Raw genomic sequence first — 23212 nt, 5'->3', positions numbered from 1 at the left:
CTGTCAACAGATTAGTTGCAATTTTGAGATATGGCCAGCAAATCAGAACCACTGAAAATAGGATAACACACAGGCTTTGTAATTATTACATGTTGTCTTCAAATTATTTTCGTTGTCTCTGATAACACACTGCGCTTTGTATTATTTTTCAAATTATTTTTCGTACTGCTACCTCTGATAACAACACACACGCTTTGTAATTATTACATGTTGTCTTCAAATTATTTTTCGGTAAGTACTGCTACCTCTCATGACTATAATTACAAAATTACCAGTAGGTGGCATACACACTTCAAATTAGGACACTGCTACTAACACACACGCGGCTTTGACATTACATGTTGTCTTCAAATTATTTTTCGGTAAGTACTGCTACCTCTCATGACTATACACGGACATACACTTCCCACCTCAGTTAGCCATAAGTACATTTGCACTAGCCAGGTATTTAGAGAGAGCAATGTTTTTCAAATCCTATCTCACATGTTATCCAAGTATAACATCCTTATCAAGAATGTTGATGTAAATATCCTATCCAGCTGTCAGTCACATTTATCACGCTTAACTAGTAGATAGTCAAATGCTTCTTGTATATGAAGGCCTGAGAGAGAGAGAGAGAGGTGCATGACAGTTGTTATGGTAAAGAATGTGTCTGCACTGAAGCAGCACTGAAAGTGGAGCAGCCGACATACTGCTACAGCAGCTACAAGGATGCAAGAGTAGCCTCCCATTAACTGTTGACAACTCATACTGATGTCTGGAATAACACAGTAAAAAGGAAACAACCAAACAGGGGACTAAATGACCCGTAACAATTTGCTGTTAGATTCTGATTTTCAGTTTCTTTATAGTTATGAAATAAAGAAATGTCTTTGTTACATTTAATGTAAGGTTTAATTTGTTTTCTTGACACAAAGTTTCAAATAGATATATATTACAGGCTGGTCAGGTGTACAAAAAACAAAAGCCTTTGTCTGAGGTCTAGTCTTACAAGTAATATTGCACAGCTCTTCTCTACATTTATCCTTGCAGTCTCAGCATATTTACCTGTTCGTCCTGGTTAGCCTTGAACTTGTGTCACTACTTCCATTCCGTGATGAGTAGGAGCTGCCATAAGATCTTGTTGATGTTGGAGAGTAGGACGATGTTGTGCCTGATGTGTATGACCTTGAACTTGATGTGGGACTGGCATATCTACTTGACGTGGTACTGGTGCTACTGCTGGTTCCATAGCTCCGCCCACTATCGTAACTTCTGCCTGAGTCGTATGACCGCCCAGTGTCTAACCTCCTACCCGAGTCATAGCTCTTGTAACTGCTTCCTGTGTCGTAGCTGCGTAGACTTGACTCAAAGCGACGTGATCCCCCCTTGTCGTAGCTACGCGAGCCGTAGCGCGACATACTGTTTACACTCACATAGCTCCGTGGTACGTCACCAGTGAAGTAAGTACTGGAACTCCGGTTGGGGGAACCTTAAAACAAAATCATTCCCATTTCAAAACACTGTTAACCTTTGCACATCTGACACAATCAAAAACACAATTACGATAATACAAGTCAGTCAGTACTACAACCTAGACAAGGACACAACATGATCACACCACACAAAACAAAGATTCCTGTTAACATACAATGCTGTTTAGAAAGTGGTCAGTTGCATCAAATACTCTTCTTGGGTTTCCACTTTCTTCACATATTTATATCCAAGCCACCTGTAATCAGTCATTACTGCTTCATTGTCTCCATGACGAGGAGACAGGGGCAGCTATATGCAGTGTTTTAGTATGGAGTACATCGATTACTTCCTGTCAGCAGACTGAGGTGTCTAGCATGGGTATTGATTTGTCTTCCATGAGTGGTCAGCTATTACCACCTGTGAATGACAACATATGAAGCAAACATAAAGATATGCTCTCTGGTAGCTGCAGTGAGCTGTGAACATGCTGGTCAACCACAACACTATAAACACAGAAGGAAAACCCCAATTGTTACATTCGTGCTGACTGTGTTCATATTCTAGTAAGAAAGAAGCCCAATCTTATACTAGTTCATAAGTAGCCAATTTTTGGGTGTCCATCCTGTTTCACAGTCCTGCCTCCACCAACCCCATCAGGTACCTGCCTGCCTGCCTTCACAATACCAGGTCAAATCATAGTGAGTGAATGAGTTTAGTTTTACGCCACACTCAGCAATATTCCAGCTATATGGCGGTGGTCTGTAAATAATCGAGTCTGGACCAGACAATCCAGTGATCAACAGCATGAGCATCAATCTGCGCAATTGGGATACGATGACATGTGTTAACCAAGTAAGCGAGCCTGACCACCCGATCCCGCTAGTCGCCTCTTACGGCAAGCATGGGTTACTGAAGATCAATATTCTAACCCGGACCTTCACGGGTCCATCACAATCATAGAATTCTTTACCTTCAATAAGTGTCAACACCTGAAATGCTCATGATACGCCCCCAAAGACCTGTCACATAATGTACATCCAGTCGAGCATGCATTAAGGTGTCTAGCTGTCAATTCAAGTGACCATTTATTGATTACTTACTTAATTTGGTTCTGAAGAAAATTATTTTAAGACAGGAGCATTAAACACTCTCACAAACATCTTTAACAAATTCTCTTGTTTCTCTAAGCTGTGTGAATTTTTCCATGTTGACTTAGATTTCTAACTGAACACAACCATCTACCTGCAACAAGTGTGAAAAGTTAGTACTAACACAACATGCAAACTTATACCCAATCATGTTACCTGAAAACCCTGAATCTCATAACTGTAATTTGGACAACTTGACTTCATGACAACCTTTCCTATACATTCTAGCACGACATTGTGTGATACTCGATTCTGATTGGCCGAGAGCTCATCAAAAACGTACTTAAATGGCAGTTTAAAACCGCTAATTAAAGTGACCGATTCACCGCGTATGAATACAATGAATGCGTTGACTCTTTTGTTTGTAAACAAACATGTCGGACATCGGCAATTTCTACCTCGGCAGCATCTTTGATTTTTTTAAAATAAAAAGCGAATAGTTTGAAGAATATTTCTTGACCCTAATCCCAGTGAAGAAACTACGAAGCTGGTAAATTTGCCAGCAGCGCAAAAGAGGCTGTATTCAAACCGGGTCTGGATCTAGCGGGTATGACGTCGGCCCATACGTCCTAACCTGACTGCTTCTGTCCCGGCCGTAATTCCGAGTCCTTCCACTTCCCCTGTCCATATATCCCACATAAACGTGGCATGTCAGGTCTTTTCCAAATTGGGAATAGTAGGGGTGGTTATCAACAATTATTTTCGCGAATAAAGTTAGCGGCGACTAAACTTAGCGAGTTCACGGCTTGAATTGGGGCGAGTCGATTGTCATACAGTAGGGGAGATCAATAATTCGCTTGAGAAAAATCAAATAATTTTACTTGCTCACAGTATAAACTGTATTTTTTTTTATTTATGTATGCTACTTGTTACAAATACAAGCATAATGGTTGGAAAAGGCCCCTTCACGCCTTGTGTTCTTGCTCGCCAAACAGTTCGGTTTGAAAACGCGTATCAGTCGTGCTAGAATGAAGATATAGCTACTCTGTAATTTAAAAACCGAACGCGACAGTGTGAGGTTTTAAATTAAACATTTAGCGGTCTTAAATCAACGATAAAGGACAGCGAAATTGAAAACAGAGTAGCTTTATCTTCTAATTTGTATGATGAACACATGTACATGTGCCCTTGTGAGAAGATGGAGAGATAACAGCGAGCTGTATGCGTGACAGGTCACATGGCACAGTTTACACGCCTCCACAATGTGATGTCACACATGCCATGTTAACTGCCATGCTATAAATCTCGTAATGGCCTCATTCATGACTCTGCCTCAAAACTATATACTTACACACGTGTACTAAATCCCATACTGGCTGGTTGCTCAGCACTCACAAATAGCTAACATCTAAGTGCTGTCAGAGTATATCACTGTAAGCATGGTAAGTCAAGTCAAACATTTTAAACAACTTAATACCAGTGACACATGGGGCATGCCTAACAGTACCTATCATATATACCTACACAGACCACTAAATCATTTCTCAAAATTGACATGTGATACAGCAAACAGTCATTAACATGACCTCCTCAACGAATAATGCAAATATTTACCTCCCCACACAAACTAGTAGGCCGACTCTGTTTAGACAATAATACAAAACTTGAATCTAAGGGCAAAACTAAAAACTACAGCCTTGAAGTTTTCACAATAAATCTACACATTATATCCAGAAAATTTGGCTGCATATATCCCAAACTCAACATCCGAAACGTGAGTGGCATAAGGTTGGCTAGTTACACCCTCAGGTATAAATGTCTGAAACTGCAAACATAGCCACTAGGGCACAGGACAACACCTGGCAACACATCATCGCGTCCTCCCACAGGTACAGCAGGTAATACCTGGCAACACTTGACCATGATCCTCGCATATATACAGCAGGTAATACCTGGTGACACATCAATGAGATCTCACACAGGTACAGCAGGTAATACCTGGCAACACTTAACCATGATCCTCGCATATATACAGCAGGTAATACCTGGTGACACATCAATGAGATCTCACACAGGTACAGCAATACCTGGTAATCACCTGGCAACACTTAACCATGATCCTCGCATATATACAGCAGGTAATACCTGGTGACACATCAATGAGATCTCACACAGGAACAGCAGGTAATACCTGGCAACACTTAACCATGATCCTCGCATATATACAGCAGGTAATACCTGGTGACACATCAATGAGATCTCACACAGGTACAGCAGGTAATACCTGGCAACACTTGACCATGATCCTCGCATATATACAGGTAATACCTGGTGACACTTCAATGGGTTCTCACACAGGTACTGCAGGTAATCAATGGGTTCTCACACAGGTACTGCAGGTAATACCTGCTGTCACATCAATGAGATCTCACACAGGTACTGCAGGTAATACCTGTTGACACATCAATGAGATCTCACACAGGTACTGCAGGTAATACCTGTTGACACATCAATGAGATCTCACACAGGTGCTGCAGGTAATACCTGGCGACACATCAATGAGATCTCACACAGGTACTGCAGGTAATACCTGGTGTCACATCAATGGGCTCTCACACAGGTAAGGGAGACTGGGTCAGACCAGTGCATCTGTTGGTGGCAGTACATGATGAAATGTGTGTAATGACCTTCAAGTTCCTTCAGGTCCACCCATGTACAGAGTGCAAAGGGAAGTGGTTTTGCTTGATGTAACCTTACCTCTGAAGAGAATAACCTCTTTATCTTGCCTTTATATCCATTTTAGCCAAGTCCATACTGTCTACAGTCAAACTCGTTAAACTATTTTCTTTTTGATACAGGATATGTTTTAAGGTTTTGGAAACCAGTAAGTATACAATTAATTTTGATAAAATTGTCTACAGAATACATGTACATCATGCATGTTCAACTGTCCATCTCCTTGGGCAGTACTGAACACACATCAGAATTGCCCCACCCCTCTCCAACAATCTACTGACATTTCATGTAGCATTTGTCAAGATTCCAAAAGTCACCTGATCAACCAAATGTTTTAAACTACGTGATTGGGTCAAGCACAAGGCACACGGAAATAACAACTGAACTCATTGTTGTGTCACATGACAATTATATTTCATAGTATGTATTAATAACTATGACCAACTTCTAAAAACGTAGATACATTAATGCAAAATTTACAATGCCCCAAAGACATTACAGTCAGACACAATGTAAAAATCTCTACAATCTGTGTTCAAGCAGAAGTAAGCTGTACACGCAACCTAGCTAATCGAATACAACAGATTCAAACTGGGCCACCCCCTGTGAGCTCTTTGCATAATCCCTTCCCCTCTTCAAAAGTATAAATGGCTATTTTCAGCACTCACAGGCCTGTGAAGAGAAAGTTGTTACATGTACAAAGAGCCATTAGTTTCATTAAGCTATTGAAAAGTAGGTTACACATAGTTACAAGGGCCATTGCTGTTTACACACTGTCAGTGTATTACATATGCTCAGAGGGCTTACAAATGTGTTAAAGAGACGTGAGTTTATTTCAAGTTCTTCACTATCACATAAAAAATGTTCAAGTCTTGCCCTTCAATATATATACAAACATTTCAAGATTAAATTTCATTTTAAATATTTTTCCAGTAACAAATCCAGTGAAACAAAATATTGATGCAACTCTCTACTTCGACAAGATGGTGGCTGACCATACATTAACTCCAAAACTGTCATAGTAATTAAATATAAGGTACCCTAACAAGACACAAGGTTTACACTAAAGTGGTGACACACTTTCAAGTTAAATTCCGTAAACATACCACTTGTACAGACTGTGTACACTAATAACAAATTGCGGACTACACCATCAAATGTGACGTATGATCACATGATAAAACACTGCCCACCTTCATTTTGCTGTAGACATCTTCCTCACTGCTTAGGAAAGAAATATCCACAAGTTTCTGCACACTAGATATCAACTGCATCGATCATTCGCCTAGTCTTCTTAATCTACTAATAGATCAAACTTCAATGTCTGGTGGTAATACCGAGCACATGTCGACCTTTCATCCAGCATATTCTCCAGCTTACATAATATCAGACAATAGGTAGGTAGTTGTGTCTGTGTAGCAGTCACCACTGAGATGCATGGTCAGGCAGATACCATTACCTCAGTGTAAACATCCTTACATTCTGTGTAGGTTGCATAAGGAACCTTATGCCTTAGCTCTTATGAAGACTGAAACTCAATCAATAAGAAGTCATAATTCTGAGCAAATAATCTGAAATATATCCTAATGAACTTTTTCAAAATGACTGTTTTATAACATTCTATATTTAGGTAGAAATTTGTAAGTTGATTTGACAAAATGTCAGTTCAGCCTCAGAATCCAAAATTATTTGATGTAAAATTTATAGACAATATTAAGTCCAGGAGATGCAAAGTGTCTGGCACAGGCTGTATTGATTTCGGAATGAATCCTACTTACAATATCAAGGAAAAGAAGGATTCAAATTGAATAAATTGTTACAATTTCACAAATAGGTTGCAAAAATCCCTGTTTTTTATGAAAACCACAACATATATTCCCTAAATGCAATAAAGTATGTCCTCTAACAACCTACCAACACTACTGTTGATTGATCAGTGGATTCACAAATCACACTGGCAGGTATGTCTTCAAACATTAATCCAGTACAAATCAGTAGGAAGAGAGCATTCACTGGATGTACAAGGGGCTATAACAAAGTTTGCCAAGCGCCTGCAGGCCTTGATACCCAACACTGCTGTCTATGGGTTTGATAAACACCACAATAAGCAGCTATATGTGAGACTGTTCTGAGATCTCTGATCCACCAAAGCAGACACACCTCAGCAATGGCACTCCCCATGTGGATAACTATATTTATCAAACCCCCCTGGGCTCTGTGATCTCATGCAATAATGGCTATTAAATCACTAGTCTGGACAGACAACCTTTAGCTTTCTTCCATTGATAAAAAGATCATAGATATCTGGGATATATCCACTATTCACAACTAAGAGCCCTTGGAAAGCAAATTGGCAGAAAAAATACTATTTCATTCAAAATTGTGATTTTTGAAAGTTCATATTTTCATATTTATTTATTTAGAAAGCCTTTCAAATTGTACATTAACAGCGGTGTAAAGCAAGAAAGCCTCTTTGCTTTTTTTCTATCCTGATATTTGGTTTGGTGATATGTATATATATCATCTGATATCATCTGAGATTCATCATGTTCATGATACTGGTTTGCACATATAAGGTCTTTTTGCACACAGATTTTTGGGAAAGAGTGACTTTGCTTTCAATTACTCAGATTTCAAACAGGAACAGTTACAACTCATTACTGCTTTCACTCAAGTTGTATCAGTAATACATTTGTAGCGTACAACATTTTCTATGTCTGATTACCGTACAAGCCATGTACTAAACGCATGTAAGTATATTCTGAACAAGCCTGAACTCCTTGACCTAAATGAACTGGATGTAGATGATGCATTGTTAACAGACCAGTATGTCCAACTGAAATGTTACCTCACCTCTTACGTAGTCAAGTCCATGTGACAGATAAGATTTAGAAAAGGACCCAGATGGTTCTAGGTAGGAGGTCAAGGTTGGGCTGAAGGTCAAGAGGTCACTCCGCCCACTGTAACTTCTTCTCCCTACAATGAAGAAGAACAAATGTAAGTCATACTACAGGAATATATATCATATAATCACTTACCAAGGTCAAGGTCAATCATTGACAAAGATAGGCATATGTACAAAATTAGTACCGCCTGTCAGGTTTGTCAAAGTGTTTGTGATACATCTGCAAAGACAGTTACAGTAAGGTTACATGGCAGAATACTGAAAGCCACAAAATTCTCAAAATCATCCATGTCATGAAAAAACAACAAACAGAGCAACCATATTCTGTCACAAATGTTCATGTGCGAAAGCAACAAGTCAAATAAATGTTCATGACATGTCAAGACTTGGGCTCCTATTAGAAGCATCCTTCTTGTGGCTACACATCAAGAGCATGTTACAACAGAAAGTGAACCATCCAGATTCCATGACATTGTAAACATAGCTAATCCAAGCAATATCAATTTCATGTGAATGTATAAATCTTTTAATGTTTTATGTTTATAGTTTGCAGATCCTTGCCCCATGGAAGTTGGCATGTTATTCTAGATAAGCTGGAAAGCACAATAAAGTACCGATCCATATTAGCACTTTAAATTTCAAAGCCTTGGTAAGTAGTCCCCCATTGAGCTCTTCTTATGACATTGAGCTGGTCAGTTAAAACACTAGCACTAAGGTGTAGGCAGTGGAAACATTTGCAGCTTGATTCAGACAGCTTTATGCTTGACCCTAGTCAGTTTCAACTAAAACATCACATTTAGCTCACTAGTGATATCAACTGTACTTACTATCACTGAAATATGGATCTACATTTGCAATGCAGAGATCAAAACTAAATGAATTCACTGGTCTAAAAAAAGGAGCACAATCTACACCATTTCAACACACAAAATATCCTTGTAAAGATAAATTTTAGCATTGACCCTACCTCCCTTACAACAAAGGACAAAATGATGTTTATAGTCCAGAGCAGACAATGATGGTCATGGCAGTGCAATGAGGAATGTTTGTGCACATACCACTTGTATTGTAAACAGCTACCAATCCAGCTCCTAGTCTTGCTACACAACCACATACGGGTACTCTGATCTTGGGCAGCTCAGCCTCACCAGCAATAACAATAGTCAACTGCAGAACTCTCACCACTGAGTGACCCTGTGATGGTCCTACTCAAAGCTGGCATCTTGATGACCTCAGTTTTTTACATCCTGATGATTTACAGTAACACAACACTGTTTAATTAAGTCACTTGTCCTGCTTCCTTTTGTTTAGTTTCAATGACTTCAGTGTGAAACATGCACAGATATTTTTGTAATAGTTCCTTATTGATTAAAAAACCCAGTTCAATATACATGTACTTCAAGAAATGTATTTAAAACTTATTATATTTCTCTGATAGTATCATCATCATGTATTAGTTATATATAGATCTCATTCTGACAGTAATGTATATGAGCAATAATATTAGTTTTTATAGTTACTGCTTTAGTCTGTAATATTAATAATCAGTAATATCATAGATTGTTTGACAATATGCTTCTAAGCACCATATTATTATCCATATGAAGCAGACTAATTCAGTTTTTCACAAATATTTCTCAGCAATTCTATATACCTTGTATACAACCTATTGGGGAATCAACATGTTAAATCAACTGCTTCAAACAGTAGGTAAACTACATGAAGTCAAACATGTTTTCTGTTGGGAGAAAAAGAAAAGTCAGAAAACATAGGAAAATGATCATAAAAATACTTTGCCCTTCAAGCAGGAGTGAAGAGTAAAGGTATGTGTGAAATGCTATTGAGGTGTTATTTCGAATGCATTCTCTAAGTTTTTATGTAAAATACCTCGTACGTCACATTAACAAGAATGAAATATAACTAAAAATATGTTTTCCATATTCAATCTGATTTTAATTCGAAGGGCAATTTTACAATTTGCATGAACCTTTTTGGATATTTATTGCCATTGCATAATGTGGATGTATACAGCCAGCAGTTGTAGGGCCCTTCAGAAGGGTGCATGGCGACGAGAGAAGCGTGGGAAGCACCTCACATGCGAGGGGAATGCATACACATGGTCTGCTTGCACTGAAGCAATAAGCACCTCTTGTCCAATGCCATGTGCAAGATGGGCTAAAAATGTCAGCCTGTTACAGCTCACACAGTAACAGGCATTTCCTCGTTAAAAATTACCATAAAACTCATTTATGAAGACACAAATCTTTGCATGTAAGAAATCTGATATCCTCTGTAATGAATTCAGCACAGTACCGGTAACTTGTCTTTATTATGAAAGTTAATGATTCAAGCTTCTATAAACAAACTGTGAGTAACATATTACAAATTTAATTTTGGAATTTCCAAGGATGAAAAATATAGTAATAATCATTGTAAATGAAAGCCTTCTAACATAAGAGTTAAAAAAACATGACATCAAAGAGTATGAGGTAAAAACAGATTAGTGTGTTTTCTATACTGGTATTTTTCACTAAAATGAATCTAAAATGATAGCCACACTCTCACCTTTCCATGACATTGTTAAGCTGGGAGATGGGGACCTGAGCACCAAGATGACAGCCTAACTAGAAACATGGTGCCAGAGGAAGAAGAAGGCCAAGATGGCCAGGATTGAGACAGGAGCTGGCCAGGACTGAGATGCTACATAGTTATCCCCTAACTGGTAATGGTAAAAAGCATTACAGACAAACGTATGACGGCTAAAGAACATGTGGCATCTGCAGACACAGGGGCACTCCAGGGAGATGTATTCTGCCCTTCTTCAATCCATAAAAAAATAGATAAACTTCACGTGAGAACTCAAATACATCTGATTATATTTTTTCACTTATTTATATTAGCAGATGGTACTTTTTTACAGCTGCTGTTTACTGACCATGTGGTAATACTTTGAGGCATGTGTAGCCTCTTGTGGTGATACATGAAAATCGTTTACAGATATTATGTGTCAAGAATAACGTGCAAAGTTTGTCAAGAGAAGACAGATGTGGTTTCTACACAGAAAATGAGGGTTTAGAGATGTGTGATATGAATAGAGTTATGAGAATAACAGAAATTCCTACTAAATAAAAAGCATTAACAAGATACAAATGTTACTTCATCTTCCCTTTATAACGCAGTCAGAATAAGTTAATTTTGATGTGAAACCTACCAAATCACTATGTATTGACATATTTATCTTGTCTACCACGTTTTGATTTTATGTAAATATAATGTAACATGTCTCCATTGACAACCAACATACATACTTTTATAGTGAAGTCAAGTCCTGTCAACATATCCTGTTAAGAACCTAATGAACTTACTTCATAATTTCTGTCATATATGCAATGTAACCATACATTATTTTCTTCAATAACATTATACTCAGTTTAAGGAACAATAAGAATGAGTATTATCATATAAATACACAGTCTGAACTTAACAGAAAACTCTCAGAATATAACAAGTAACAGACATTAATCCTACAACTAATGCCATTGGTAAATGTGATTACCTGAGGCAAGTTTTCATTTTTAAAGGTTCTTGTTGAAAAACAAAACAAAACTACTAGTGGATGGACTAAGTGTGAGACTTGTTCTTCATCCACATCACCTCATGTATTCCAAGTAGAAGGACAACTAGCAAACAGTACAGATATTGGGCCAAGTTGACCTCAACATGATTCTCATGCATGATATAACGTCATATATTACTATAATTATCAGTGCCATATCTACATGTCATCCATTTCTTTCAGTCTTATTTTCTATTCTCATGGTTTTAGTATAATTACAGAAATACAAACCTTCAATCGCCGATATGGACTTGGACTATACATTTATACAATATCACCAAAAAACAAGGAAAGAAGTATGGAACTAAAATTGTAAAGAGGTTTCTATTTTTTCTTAGTGGACAAAATCAAGAAGAGTTATTCTTTCCATAAGAAAAAATAGATGTACACAAAATACCAAGAGAAAAGGTATCAACCCAAATACAAAATCCTTTGTGCATATGTTTGTGATGTTAACATGATGTTTACATTCTGTAATGATGTTTAGACCAATAGTTTCAGTGTGATCAGACATGCTTTGGGTGATCCAGGTTTGATGCAACAGTGATCTGGTTATCTGGCTGTAGCACCTTCTGGATATCCAGAGAGGTAATGACATCTAGGGAGGTACCATGAGGAGGGACCCTGCTGGGGAGACTAGACACCAACAACTGGGTTATCCCCGGGACTCTCATAATGAGGCATGGCAACATCAACATAACTATTTCTAAATGATGGCATTTTTCCACAACCACCTTGCCACACGACATTATCAACAATTACTCATGTTGAGACGAGGGAAGGAAAACACCCAGCATCTGTATCGGTTATTTGTTCCTCAGTTGGGAAATCAACTATCTGTGCAAGTATTTTCGATTAAATAAATCTTGAAACAAATTAAACTGTCACAACATCCACTGATTGATATAATTTTCTTTCAAATTGCACTTGATATCTCCCCTGGTGTTTTGAGGACAAGTTGGTCTGTAAGACAAGACCTTAAAAAACCCCAAAAACCTCTCTTTTGTTATGTAGCGACCATTAATACTCTGAAAAATCAAAAAAGATTTTGATCACATCCAGCTGTTCAATTCATCTCATGGAACAGGCACTGTATCTGAAGACCCATAGGTAAGCACTGTTTTAGACATGAAGGCTCCAAGATTCCAAGAATTCCCCGAGGAACCCCTGGTCTGTTGATACATCACACACAGTAATAACACTACAAGACATGGGGAGGATATAAGAAGCCCCAGTGTCTTCTATTACCTGGAGGAGTGGGGGAGAGGAGGGGACCAGGTGAAGAACAGAATGTACTACCCCTAGGAGGTTCTCTCATCCACTTCATGCAAAAAATGTAACAAATAATTGAAACATGCCTCTAAGAAATTGGTAAAATGTCTTCACTATCTTATTTCTTGTAAACAATCATTTGGCTGACAACTAGTCTTTCTTCTGTCTTACGATGGCATGGTGAAAAACACACATATGGCTAAATGAGAGGGAAGGCACATTTTTAAGAACATCAAATGTATATCTGAACAAGAGCAAGTCCTTGGCCCACAATGAAATTTTATTTGACCACATGCTTTGTACTGTTCAATGCACATCTCCCATGAAAATCAACTTGGGTTAAAGATTTGCAAGTGTTCAAATATTTGACACTTCATGGAACACTTCATGGAAACCTCTGAAATTAGCCTTTTGGAAAAATTGTATAATTCCATACACATTCAGTGTTGTTACAAACATGCAGTTGTTGAAATGAACAGATTTTAGTTATCATTCAAATAATCAGACCAATTCTACATGTTTAGCTTCTTTCTAAGATTCTGTCTCGTCACAATATAGCTGAAATATTGCCAAGGTGATGTTAAATTTTAACTCACTCACTCATAGATTCTACAGATCCTAAGAGCAATATTGGGTTTTATAATGCCTTGTCCATAACACAGCACTCTACATGCCCCAAAGAATGTGTACCATTTGTTTCATGAGCAGGTACAGAAGTGTTTACTATATACTTGTATATATACTATTACAAACATCTCCCCTAGATACAGCATACCAATAGCACTGATGACCATGGACAATTGTTATGAGGTGTTCAATACACTGACTTCAACATGCTATAAATGTAACCGAACAAACATATGATTTACAATGTTGTGATAGTGTACACAAAACAAAAACCTAGGGCTCAAACATACTCCACAACACAGGCCCGCTATTCACAGCTAGCCTGATTTGAAGGCACATAAACACAATTTACTGGAAGCCTGAAGCCCTCCACACAGCCTGAGATACTCTCAACCATAAGCCCCCATGAGGCTCATACAGCAAATTTAGCAATTCACTTCCTTCAACACTTAAAATAAGCTCTAAACAGGCCAGCAAAAATACCATACTACAACAGTACCAGCTAAACCCTTACAGGATCAGAATGTTTCAGGTCCAGTTTGAAGTAATGCACCAATATATATTTAGGACCCTTCTATTTCTACTCAGAACATAATAAACCTATGGGCAGTTGAAAGACCATCATGTGATCATTCTACCTATTTAGAGAAGCTGGTAAGTGCTTAACAACTGAAAATCGTTTTTCATCACTTTAACTGTCTACTTTCAAATATGCATACATTAGGGGGCTGGAATTGATGATTGGTTCATTACAACCGATCAATCTTCAAAAATAATTGGTTAGCATCATTTATCAAATTCTCCTGGTCATGTTTGTTAATGCACAAAAAATATAGAAAAAACATGTAGTTATTTCAGGATTTTGGGGAAATTGCACAAAATGCATGTACATAGTTATATCAAACATTCCCTCAAAACTTACCCCAGATCAGTTGCAGAGGGATATCAAACTGCTCATTGTATTACTCTGCTGTAGTCCATGTAATACCAGTGGCCATATAGAGTGGAGTGTATACTATGAAGTGGGCCTGCCGGCATATGGCTGTAGTTGCAATGACCTTGCCGCCAAGGAACATCATGCCATGTTGCCACTGCCAATAGCTCCGCTAATTTACTACGGATATTCCCACCTTGTGGAGACTGCCATACCTATGAAGGAGATCTCTGTCACTCCACAGGCTACAGGGATTATCAAGACAGTCACATGTGGTTATGATGTAGAATTTCTCTAATTTTGATCTCCTCATATACTCCCATATTTATAATATTTGTTCAAAATAGCAATGTTGGTCCCTGCAGCTGCAGAAAACACTTTTCACTCTGTATTCAGAATAGAAGACTGAAATATTCTGATTACAAAACATTTGTTTCTCTTATATCACATCAACTTCCTGGAATCTGTAGCACATATCCAACACACCTTCGTCAATGAGTTTTCAGTACCCTGTTCACTGGTGTTTTGCTTATTGTTTCATGTTAACATTGCAAACATACTGTAGACAGTGTAGAGGCAAGCCAGCAGCCGGACAGTCTTAACATATGAACTTTCAGGCTCAGTATAGGACGACTGGCAAAGGACAATTGCAAAAGACAAACTTATTCCATCCTTCTTAATTTAAAAAAAAACCATCAGAAAATCTAACGATTTCTTCCCCAACAACTGTTTCACTTACAAAGACTCCATAACCAAGATAACTGCCCAGTAATTTAACTTAATCAAACGATTTTTCTTCAAAGACATTACAGCTTCTCTACTTGTTCATTATCCCTTTGGTATGAAATGCAGCTCAAACATTGACAGCCAGAGAGTCTTTTGTTCTTCATCACAGCATGCTCATAAAGCCATCTTTGTCATATGTTGAAAGAAAAATAATCATTACCAATACCAGGTTATCTTGAAACAGAAAAGCTAATTAGTACACAAACTCCTGATACGGTGCTAACGAGGCATGCAGAACTGAGCCAAATGCATGAGTGAAACCTTCTCCATATTCTTGCAAGACTCCACATCTGGAAACCTGCAAAAAGCATGAAGGGCCAGTATCGATTCTGGCCATTTGCATTCTCAATGTGACATGAGATATGGGTTTTGATCTGCAGTGCAGCAGGAATTGGGGATTACATCATTCCCAGACTCTCCTGAACACACAACACTACATGCAGTTAATCTAATCATTTCCTTAGAGACATCATGCTATAAATTGGAAGTCATTGTGACACGGACATCACAAATGAAACAATTTGGAAAATCATGAGTTGCACTTAAACAGTAATTTGTTTCAAAGGCTTTATTTAAATGGTTCTTGGAATTTGAGAGGCCTCTGTGGAAATACTTCAAATGACTACAATATCCGCAACACTAATTTGATGTAACTTCCAAAAACTGATAACCTTCAGGTCGGAGCCATGTTCTTCATGCACTACTGAAGGGTGACATGTTGGAAGGCTTGTCTCAGTGATATCAGTTCCTTTGCACATTCAGAAAATCTTAGTGGTCAAAGGTTAAGAGACATTTGACAAAAGCGATTCACCAGAAAACAAGAATCACAACGACAAACTTGAAAACAGATGTTACTTAGTTTGGCATATCAATCTAACCAGTCAAATGACATAAACAATGACACTAATCCAAGCACAACTTTGAAGAGCTTGTTTCCAATATCATACGTTGTCACCTCACAACTTTAACATGATTAAAGGTGCATGCCTGAAACATATTACCAGAGAGTGAACTAAACCTACACAACTGAACAATGCTGATGGCATCACCTGCTTTCCCATTACGATTCCAGCTCTAGTGTGTACAGAGGTCCCTAAGGTTGGATTTTCATCTCTTTCACACTTTACTGTAAATCCCTCAGAGTTAAAATATCCCATAAAGCACTGACCTACATTTGTTTTAATCCAGAACCAACAACACGATTTTAACATGTTTAACAAGCTTGTTCAAATTGACACATGCAAATGGCCTGGGTTAGACCCTGACCTGAGGTCGGCATAGACATGTTGCAGGGAGGCGATAATTGTTTAAATATTCTGTTGTTACATGGTCAAGCAGGGTTACTACCATCGTCATTAACGTAACCAACTGATTCTTACATTATCCCACACACCATATGAAGCACAGGTTTTCACGTGGCAAATCATCATGATTATTGATACTAGGACTGTGTATCGGCAAATAAATTGTAATGCAATATATTGCGCTCCAGGTACCCATATTGCAATACGTTTTGCAATATATTAGGAACTTGATAGTCCGGAATGATAGACTGTAATGATTTTAATTTAAACCATAAAGATATCACAAAAACTTCAAAACGTTCTTTACCCAACATACCGGTCCTCAGAAAAAATGTTGCAATATGCATCATTTGAAAAAGGTATTGTGATATACCGGTAATACCGTGCGGTCCTAATTGATAACAATGTTATAAATAAAGCTTACCACAAACACTTTACCACATGTTCACTCAATGACTTATCTTTCTTTGAAACAACGATCTCAACTGATTACAATGGTATATATGTCAATAATCAGCTCCAATATTGCTCAATTAGCTCACCTTGTGATGCAGGGAACAATTCAAAATACAAAGATAGCCACTGAACAAAAGTTGACATCAGTATTGACCGTTTATTTGCTTTCCATATATACTGCACAAACATCCATGTCTGTCTCAGTCTGGGAATTTCAGATAGGAAAAAGTTTCATGCATTCTGAGAAAATTCAAGAATATGGTCAAACAATTTAAAATTTAACAATTTAAAGATATTGCATAAATTAGAAAACTAATGTTGAGTTACACTAATCACTCCACATGTACCAGACTCCACTACATTTGAAAATCAAGTGTCAGAGTAATTTCCAAAATAATTATTGTTCCAAATGGCTGTTAAGGCAGCCATATTGATAATCATATTCAAACCTCTTGAACAAATTCAGGTGTCATTTACCATCTACAGTGCAGGAAAATGCATTTTGAAAGAATTAAAGAAGCAGGTCAAATTGCAATAGTCAAATCAAAGTTCAAATTAAAAATGTAACAAAAGCCAGAATGTAGGATGATTCAAACCTCTTGGACAAATTCAGGTGTCATTGCTGGTAGGAACAAGTGTGCAAAGTTTCGGTTTCATTAGTCCAATGGTTTACGAGGAGAACATTCACAAACCCAAACATGGGTTTGGTGCTGGAAAAGCAGCCAAAGACAATGTCAGTCAGGTGAGTTAAAAACGCAAAACTTGAACCAAATGGAGGATACAAAGAAACATAAACTAACCCAAGTGACAAGGCAGTGATGGGAAACAAAAAATCATTTTATATGTGGCCAAATGATATAAACTGCAATCTTATTTCATAACAAGCATTGTCACTAAGGTGACATAATCACCCGCCGCAAATTATGAAATCAAACTTAAAAAGTAATGAAAGTGAAGGTCGTAATTTAAGATGAAGTTCAATGTCAACAAAAACATGACCAGTCAAGCTCTCTTGATATCTTGTTCTGTTGTTGTTCAAACGCACAAATATATTCAAGACTGACTTTGACCTTGACATGAATGTCTTAGTGTATGAAATATGCAAAAATAATAATAATTGCTTATTGAAAAACATTCAAGGGAAATCTTGAAAGTCCATGGAGAAAATCCAGTGAACTGTTCTTGAGATATCTCGCTGACAAGCTTAACATGCAGTTTAACATGCTGAAATCTTCAAAGTGTTGCCGTGACCTTGAAAATTCAGTGAAGGTCACCAAAATCGACTGGGCCCTGCGCCTTTCCTCGGTAAAGCTTGGTGTTGAATATGAAGAAAATCCAGTGAACGGTTCTCGAGATATCTCGCTGACAAGGGTAAATCGTTAAAGTCTCCTTGAGATCTTGAAATGAAGGTCAAGGTCACCAAACCTGACTGGGACCTTTCTTATAATGTGATGAAACTAGGTACCAAATATATAAAGAATCTAGTCAACGGTTCTTAAGATATTCAAATTCGTACGGACGGACGGACGGAGCCTAATACTATATCCCCTATTCGCGCTAAACGCCTGGCGGGGGATAAAAAATACTTAAACATTACCAACGCAAAATGTACTTAAACTAAACAATACTAACAAGAGCAAAGCATGAAACACTGAGAGGCAATTCCCTTGACAGAGATATACACCAACAGATGTTCAGTGCCCATTGGAGATGAACATGATCTACTTTGTGTAATTACTGTCATGGTGACATGTTTTCAATCACTGTTAAATGTTACCAGGAGTACTTTAGTATTAGAATGTCTCTGGTTTGTCTCCCAGGGCTGTCCATGTAGGTCAACAAGACATGTGATCTTGCCAACACATTGCCTGTTACTATAGTGTTCAAGAAACTCACTGAAGAATCAATATTTTATATGTAAAAACAACAGCTTTATTTTACAGTTATACCCACTGAACATGTTGAAACTGTACTGGCTTCAGTGTTAAGTGTACTACCAATGCTTGGTGACTTGATCAATAGCATGTCATTGTACACTACCAGCATTGATAAATGTTCATTACGTCCATCACTTGATCGTCTGGTCCTAACATGAGTATTTGTAGACTGTGATATTGCTGAGTAGAATGTTACACCAAAAAACAGCAAACTATCCAAGTTGCCAGCATTGGTAGTCTTTGGAACTTACTTGGCCTTGATGACAGACAAAAAGGGACAATCTGGGCTGACATAAAATAACAAAAAAGTCTGTTTTTGCAGAAAGAAATGAACTTCCGAAACTCAAAATCTAAGTCACCTTTGCCTTCCGGATGGGGTTTAAGATGACAAAACTTCCCCTTGATGTTATCAGATAATGGAAAGATGAAATGTCATTTGCTGCCAGCTGTTCAAATATATATAAAACATATCCAGTCAACCTGACATATCAAGGGGACCTTACAATATGTTATCTCTTACTTTCACAGACTGAAGTTGATTTAATCAGCAGGAAACTTGAACTGAAACTGAAAACATCCTAGTCACCATTTTGCACAGTGTTGCAACTTACTTTCATTTCAACTTCAACAAATGTTTTTGTTGACAATAGAACACTCCTTGGTGCATTATATCTGAAACTGATCCATCACACACACAGCCTTGCCTCCAGCCCAATCCCTGACAGGCAGCTGCGCTAAAAGTGAACCCCTCCCTCTGTCAGGAAATCTATCAATAACACTGTCAGCACAGTAAAAGAAACATTTAGTGAATGAAAGTTTTACAAAATGATTTACCTTCAGATGGTGGAGGGAAAGACATTCCTTCATCAGTTTCAGAGGTGTTTCATTCTGTGCGAGGTAATGTCCTGATTGTCACTAGTTCCCAACCCTTGTATTCAAGCCTGCAGTTGGACAGCGGATCAAGTGTTTGTCAAACAAGCGCCTGCCTCTTTACATTACTTTCTCGTTATAAGGCCCAGCCGTGTCCAGTAAACACTGGCTCACACTAACAAATACGTCCCCCAAACTTTCCTCCCGGTCTATTAGATGACCACCATTCATGTTTCCGTCTTTCATATTCACTGGGCTTTGATGACAGCTAGCTTTTGTGAAAATGATGTGCCCAATTGGCCAGCAAAATAAAGAGAGAATGGGTCGGAAATAAAGTAAGTTTTAATATGTCTATCTGGCTTATGTTCAATATCATTCCTGCATAAATACTTCATAAATTGCTCCTACGACATGCATGACTGGACATCATAAATACTTGCTCGTACAGTATTAAAAAAACATATATGTGGACTTTAAAGTTCAGTGTTAATTATTTAAGTGTAAGAGTAAGATTATGAAAAAAACTAATTGATGATTGCTTTTGAAAACTTTGGTACTGATTTCACTGAACACAGTTATTTTCTCACTAGTACACAATAACACATACTTCCTGTAAGAGCTACCTAACAGGTATCAAGCAGCCACTATGATGTAACATTTAACTGCATCATTATATCTTCCTGATGTCAATCACAGGTTCATCTGGTCCAGACAATGATTCGATAGAAGCTGTCGATAGAGATGATAGCAATGTAAAACAACATTTACTCACTCATCCTGCGAGTATCTATCTATAACCTACACTTTATAAGTTCCTTCTACAGTACCTCTGCTCGGTGTCGTATATACCTGCAAAGGTGACAAGACCATGCTATATTTATCACACAAGCCCTGATGACGCAGTAAGCGGCTGCTTACACATGTCTCATGACCGCTGATTCTTAGAGAACGCGGGATGATTCATGGCCACACTGACTTCAATATATTTGCCTTTATGGTTTTTGTTAGCTTAACATTGGTGCTGATGTCCTTGTGCTGTCGCTGCTAGTGTTGATGTTGCTGTTACCCTTAGCATGGGGCCATTTTTTGCAGGGAATCCCTGGATACACCATCATCGCAGTCCCAGAATAGGTGCAGGCACAACACTGATAGTCACACTGGAGAAACTTACACACTGCTCTGCAGAAGCACTTCCTACACAGATTGATGTACTGCAGCAACAGAGAACATGTAGAAACATACATATAGTGTGATGATACTGCAGGACAGTGTTCTATCCCTATCATATATAAGTCTACAGCTATACAGCATAAGATCATTACATGTATTTACCTTAATGTGGTGGTGGAGTAGCCTAGTGGTTACAGAGTTCACTTGTCAGTGAAAGGCCAGGTTCAATTCCTGTCATGGGTGCGGAGTGTGAAACTCATTCCTCGTGTCCCCTGTTGTCATATTGCTGGAATATTGCTACAGCAGCATAAAACCCAACTCACTCACTACAACAGTTATATCACAGATCTACCATGTCTGCAAGCAGCCACATTGGTCACAATTTCGGTTTTTAATGTGAGGATTCATTTTACTGATCAGACCTCACTGACCTCTTTCCAGATGAAATACCTGTAAAAACAAGGGAAACGAAACACTGCCCCAGCAGTCCCAATGCTGATATTTCAAGGTCCAGCTACCAAATGCCACTTCCACTGGGGAACCCACTGTCAGCTAACATCTGATAATCCTATTGAACAATGGTAGCCAAATTGATGACATAAGTAGCATTACTAAATAATTTGATAAACATGACAATCCTTTTGTCAATTTTTATCATTCTGCAAACTACAAATCTTACCTGCCTTTATCATAAATAATATTTTGGCCATGCGACTCTTCCCCACCCCTGTTGAATTAAGGTACAGGTACAGAAAAATAGTTGATGTTTGTTGCATTCTTTTCTATTTCAGTGCAACAGAATATCTCAATGTGAATACACTTACTAAACACTGTCACCATATTTCGACAATTGATAAGGTATTATTTGGGTTTCAGACAGTGTCTAGTGATCCCCTAAGCATGTCATATAAAACAACAAACATTCAAGAGAAGTGTATTTGTATTTTGTAGAATCCCTACCAACTAACCTATTTTCTTCCCCTGTCTGTTACTGGAGTCATAGCCATACTAGTATTTACCCTCACTGATAAGATGTCACCTTCGGGCAGAGAGGCCACCAGTTGTTATCACCCATGTTATCAATCAGCATACCTTTTTTTCTTTCTCTGTCTTTCTCACCAGGTGTATATGTATAAGCATACAATATCTATCCTACATAAGAATGTGTTAACCTCGAATACTGATCAGTATCAGTATCAGTCTTATCAAAATGTTATATTAAAGATTATCCACGCGTTGTCATATTTCATAAGCCCTGAGTATGATATCTATCAACACAGCTGACAATGCAAGTGAACATGCATACTTTACAGGTTACAGTAAGCCTCTGGCTTATGTTGGCAATGACAGACAGACCTTCACAAGGTAAATGCCTACAAATAGAACATTTCATCAAAGATAAACAAATATTTACCTCAACGACACCTCCTATCCATGTTAGAGAAACACTTTGGTGGTGACAATGCTGGCTCTTTGCTCAGCGACAGAGAAATGTAGAAGAGCCACATTGAAATATTGTCTCCAAAACAAAGCAGGCCCATTTGTAAACCAGTGTGTCCAACAGTTGTCAGACCGGCAGGATCGTGTTATTTCAACCTTTCCTGCAGCACACAGGACCAGTGTTCTAGGACCATATCAAGCTTGCTGTTCCTGGAGGTCACACACGCAGGGGCATCACAGCCGTCTTCAGCAGGATGGTGTCAAAATCTAAATCATGCTTTTATGAAGCCAAAAGAGGCTGACTTCCTTAGCCTACTCATGAGACATGATGTCATGAAAAGAGTGACACATGATAAACTAGGTAAATCTTTTTTACAATAAACAAACTACACATTGTTATCCCAATACAACGGATTCTAAATTGAATCTACCAAACCTTGAAAAACTAGCTTTTCAAGAAAAAAGGATAGAATATTGAATAAAATCCTTTTGAAACATGAGGGCATATCTGCTTTAGGCTTTTGAAAAAACTATATATTATACATGTACTGAACATTTCACTTATCCTCAGTGTCTGTAGCTTGTCCTGAATGTGTACTATGTTTCTTGTTTCTGT

General features: G+C 38.1%; 1 protein-coding gene across 1 annotated transcript in view; it reads right to left on the bottom strand.

Annotated features, from left to right (window-relative positions):
* Window positions 1-23212, bottom strand: part of LOC124264741 (supervillin-like) — a 172563-nt gene that overhangs the window by 101084 nt on the left and 48267 nt on the right. The window contains 2 exon segments of the mRNA XM_046699511.1: window positions 1048-1471; window positions 8133-8255. Coding sequence (XP_046555467.1) covers window positions 1048-1471; window positions 8133-8255 — 547 coding nt within the window.

Source organism: Haliotis rubra, unplaced genomic scaffold (genome assembly GCF_003918875.1).
Source record: "Haliotis rubra isolate DU_JTF1 unplaced genomic scaffold, ASM391887v1 Scf94, whole genome shotgun sequence".
Lineage (NCBI taxonomy): Eukaryota > Metazoa > Mollusca > Gastropoda > Lepetellida > Haliotidae > Haliotis > Haliotis rubra.
This window is presented reverse-complemented; position numbering and strand designations above follow the sequence as displayed.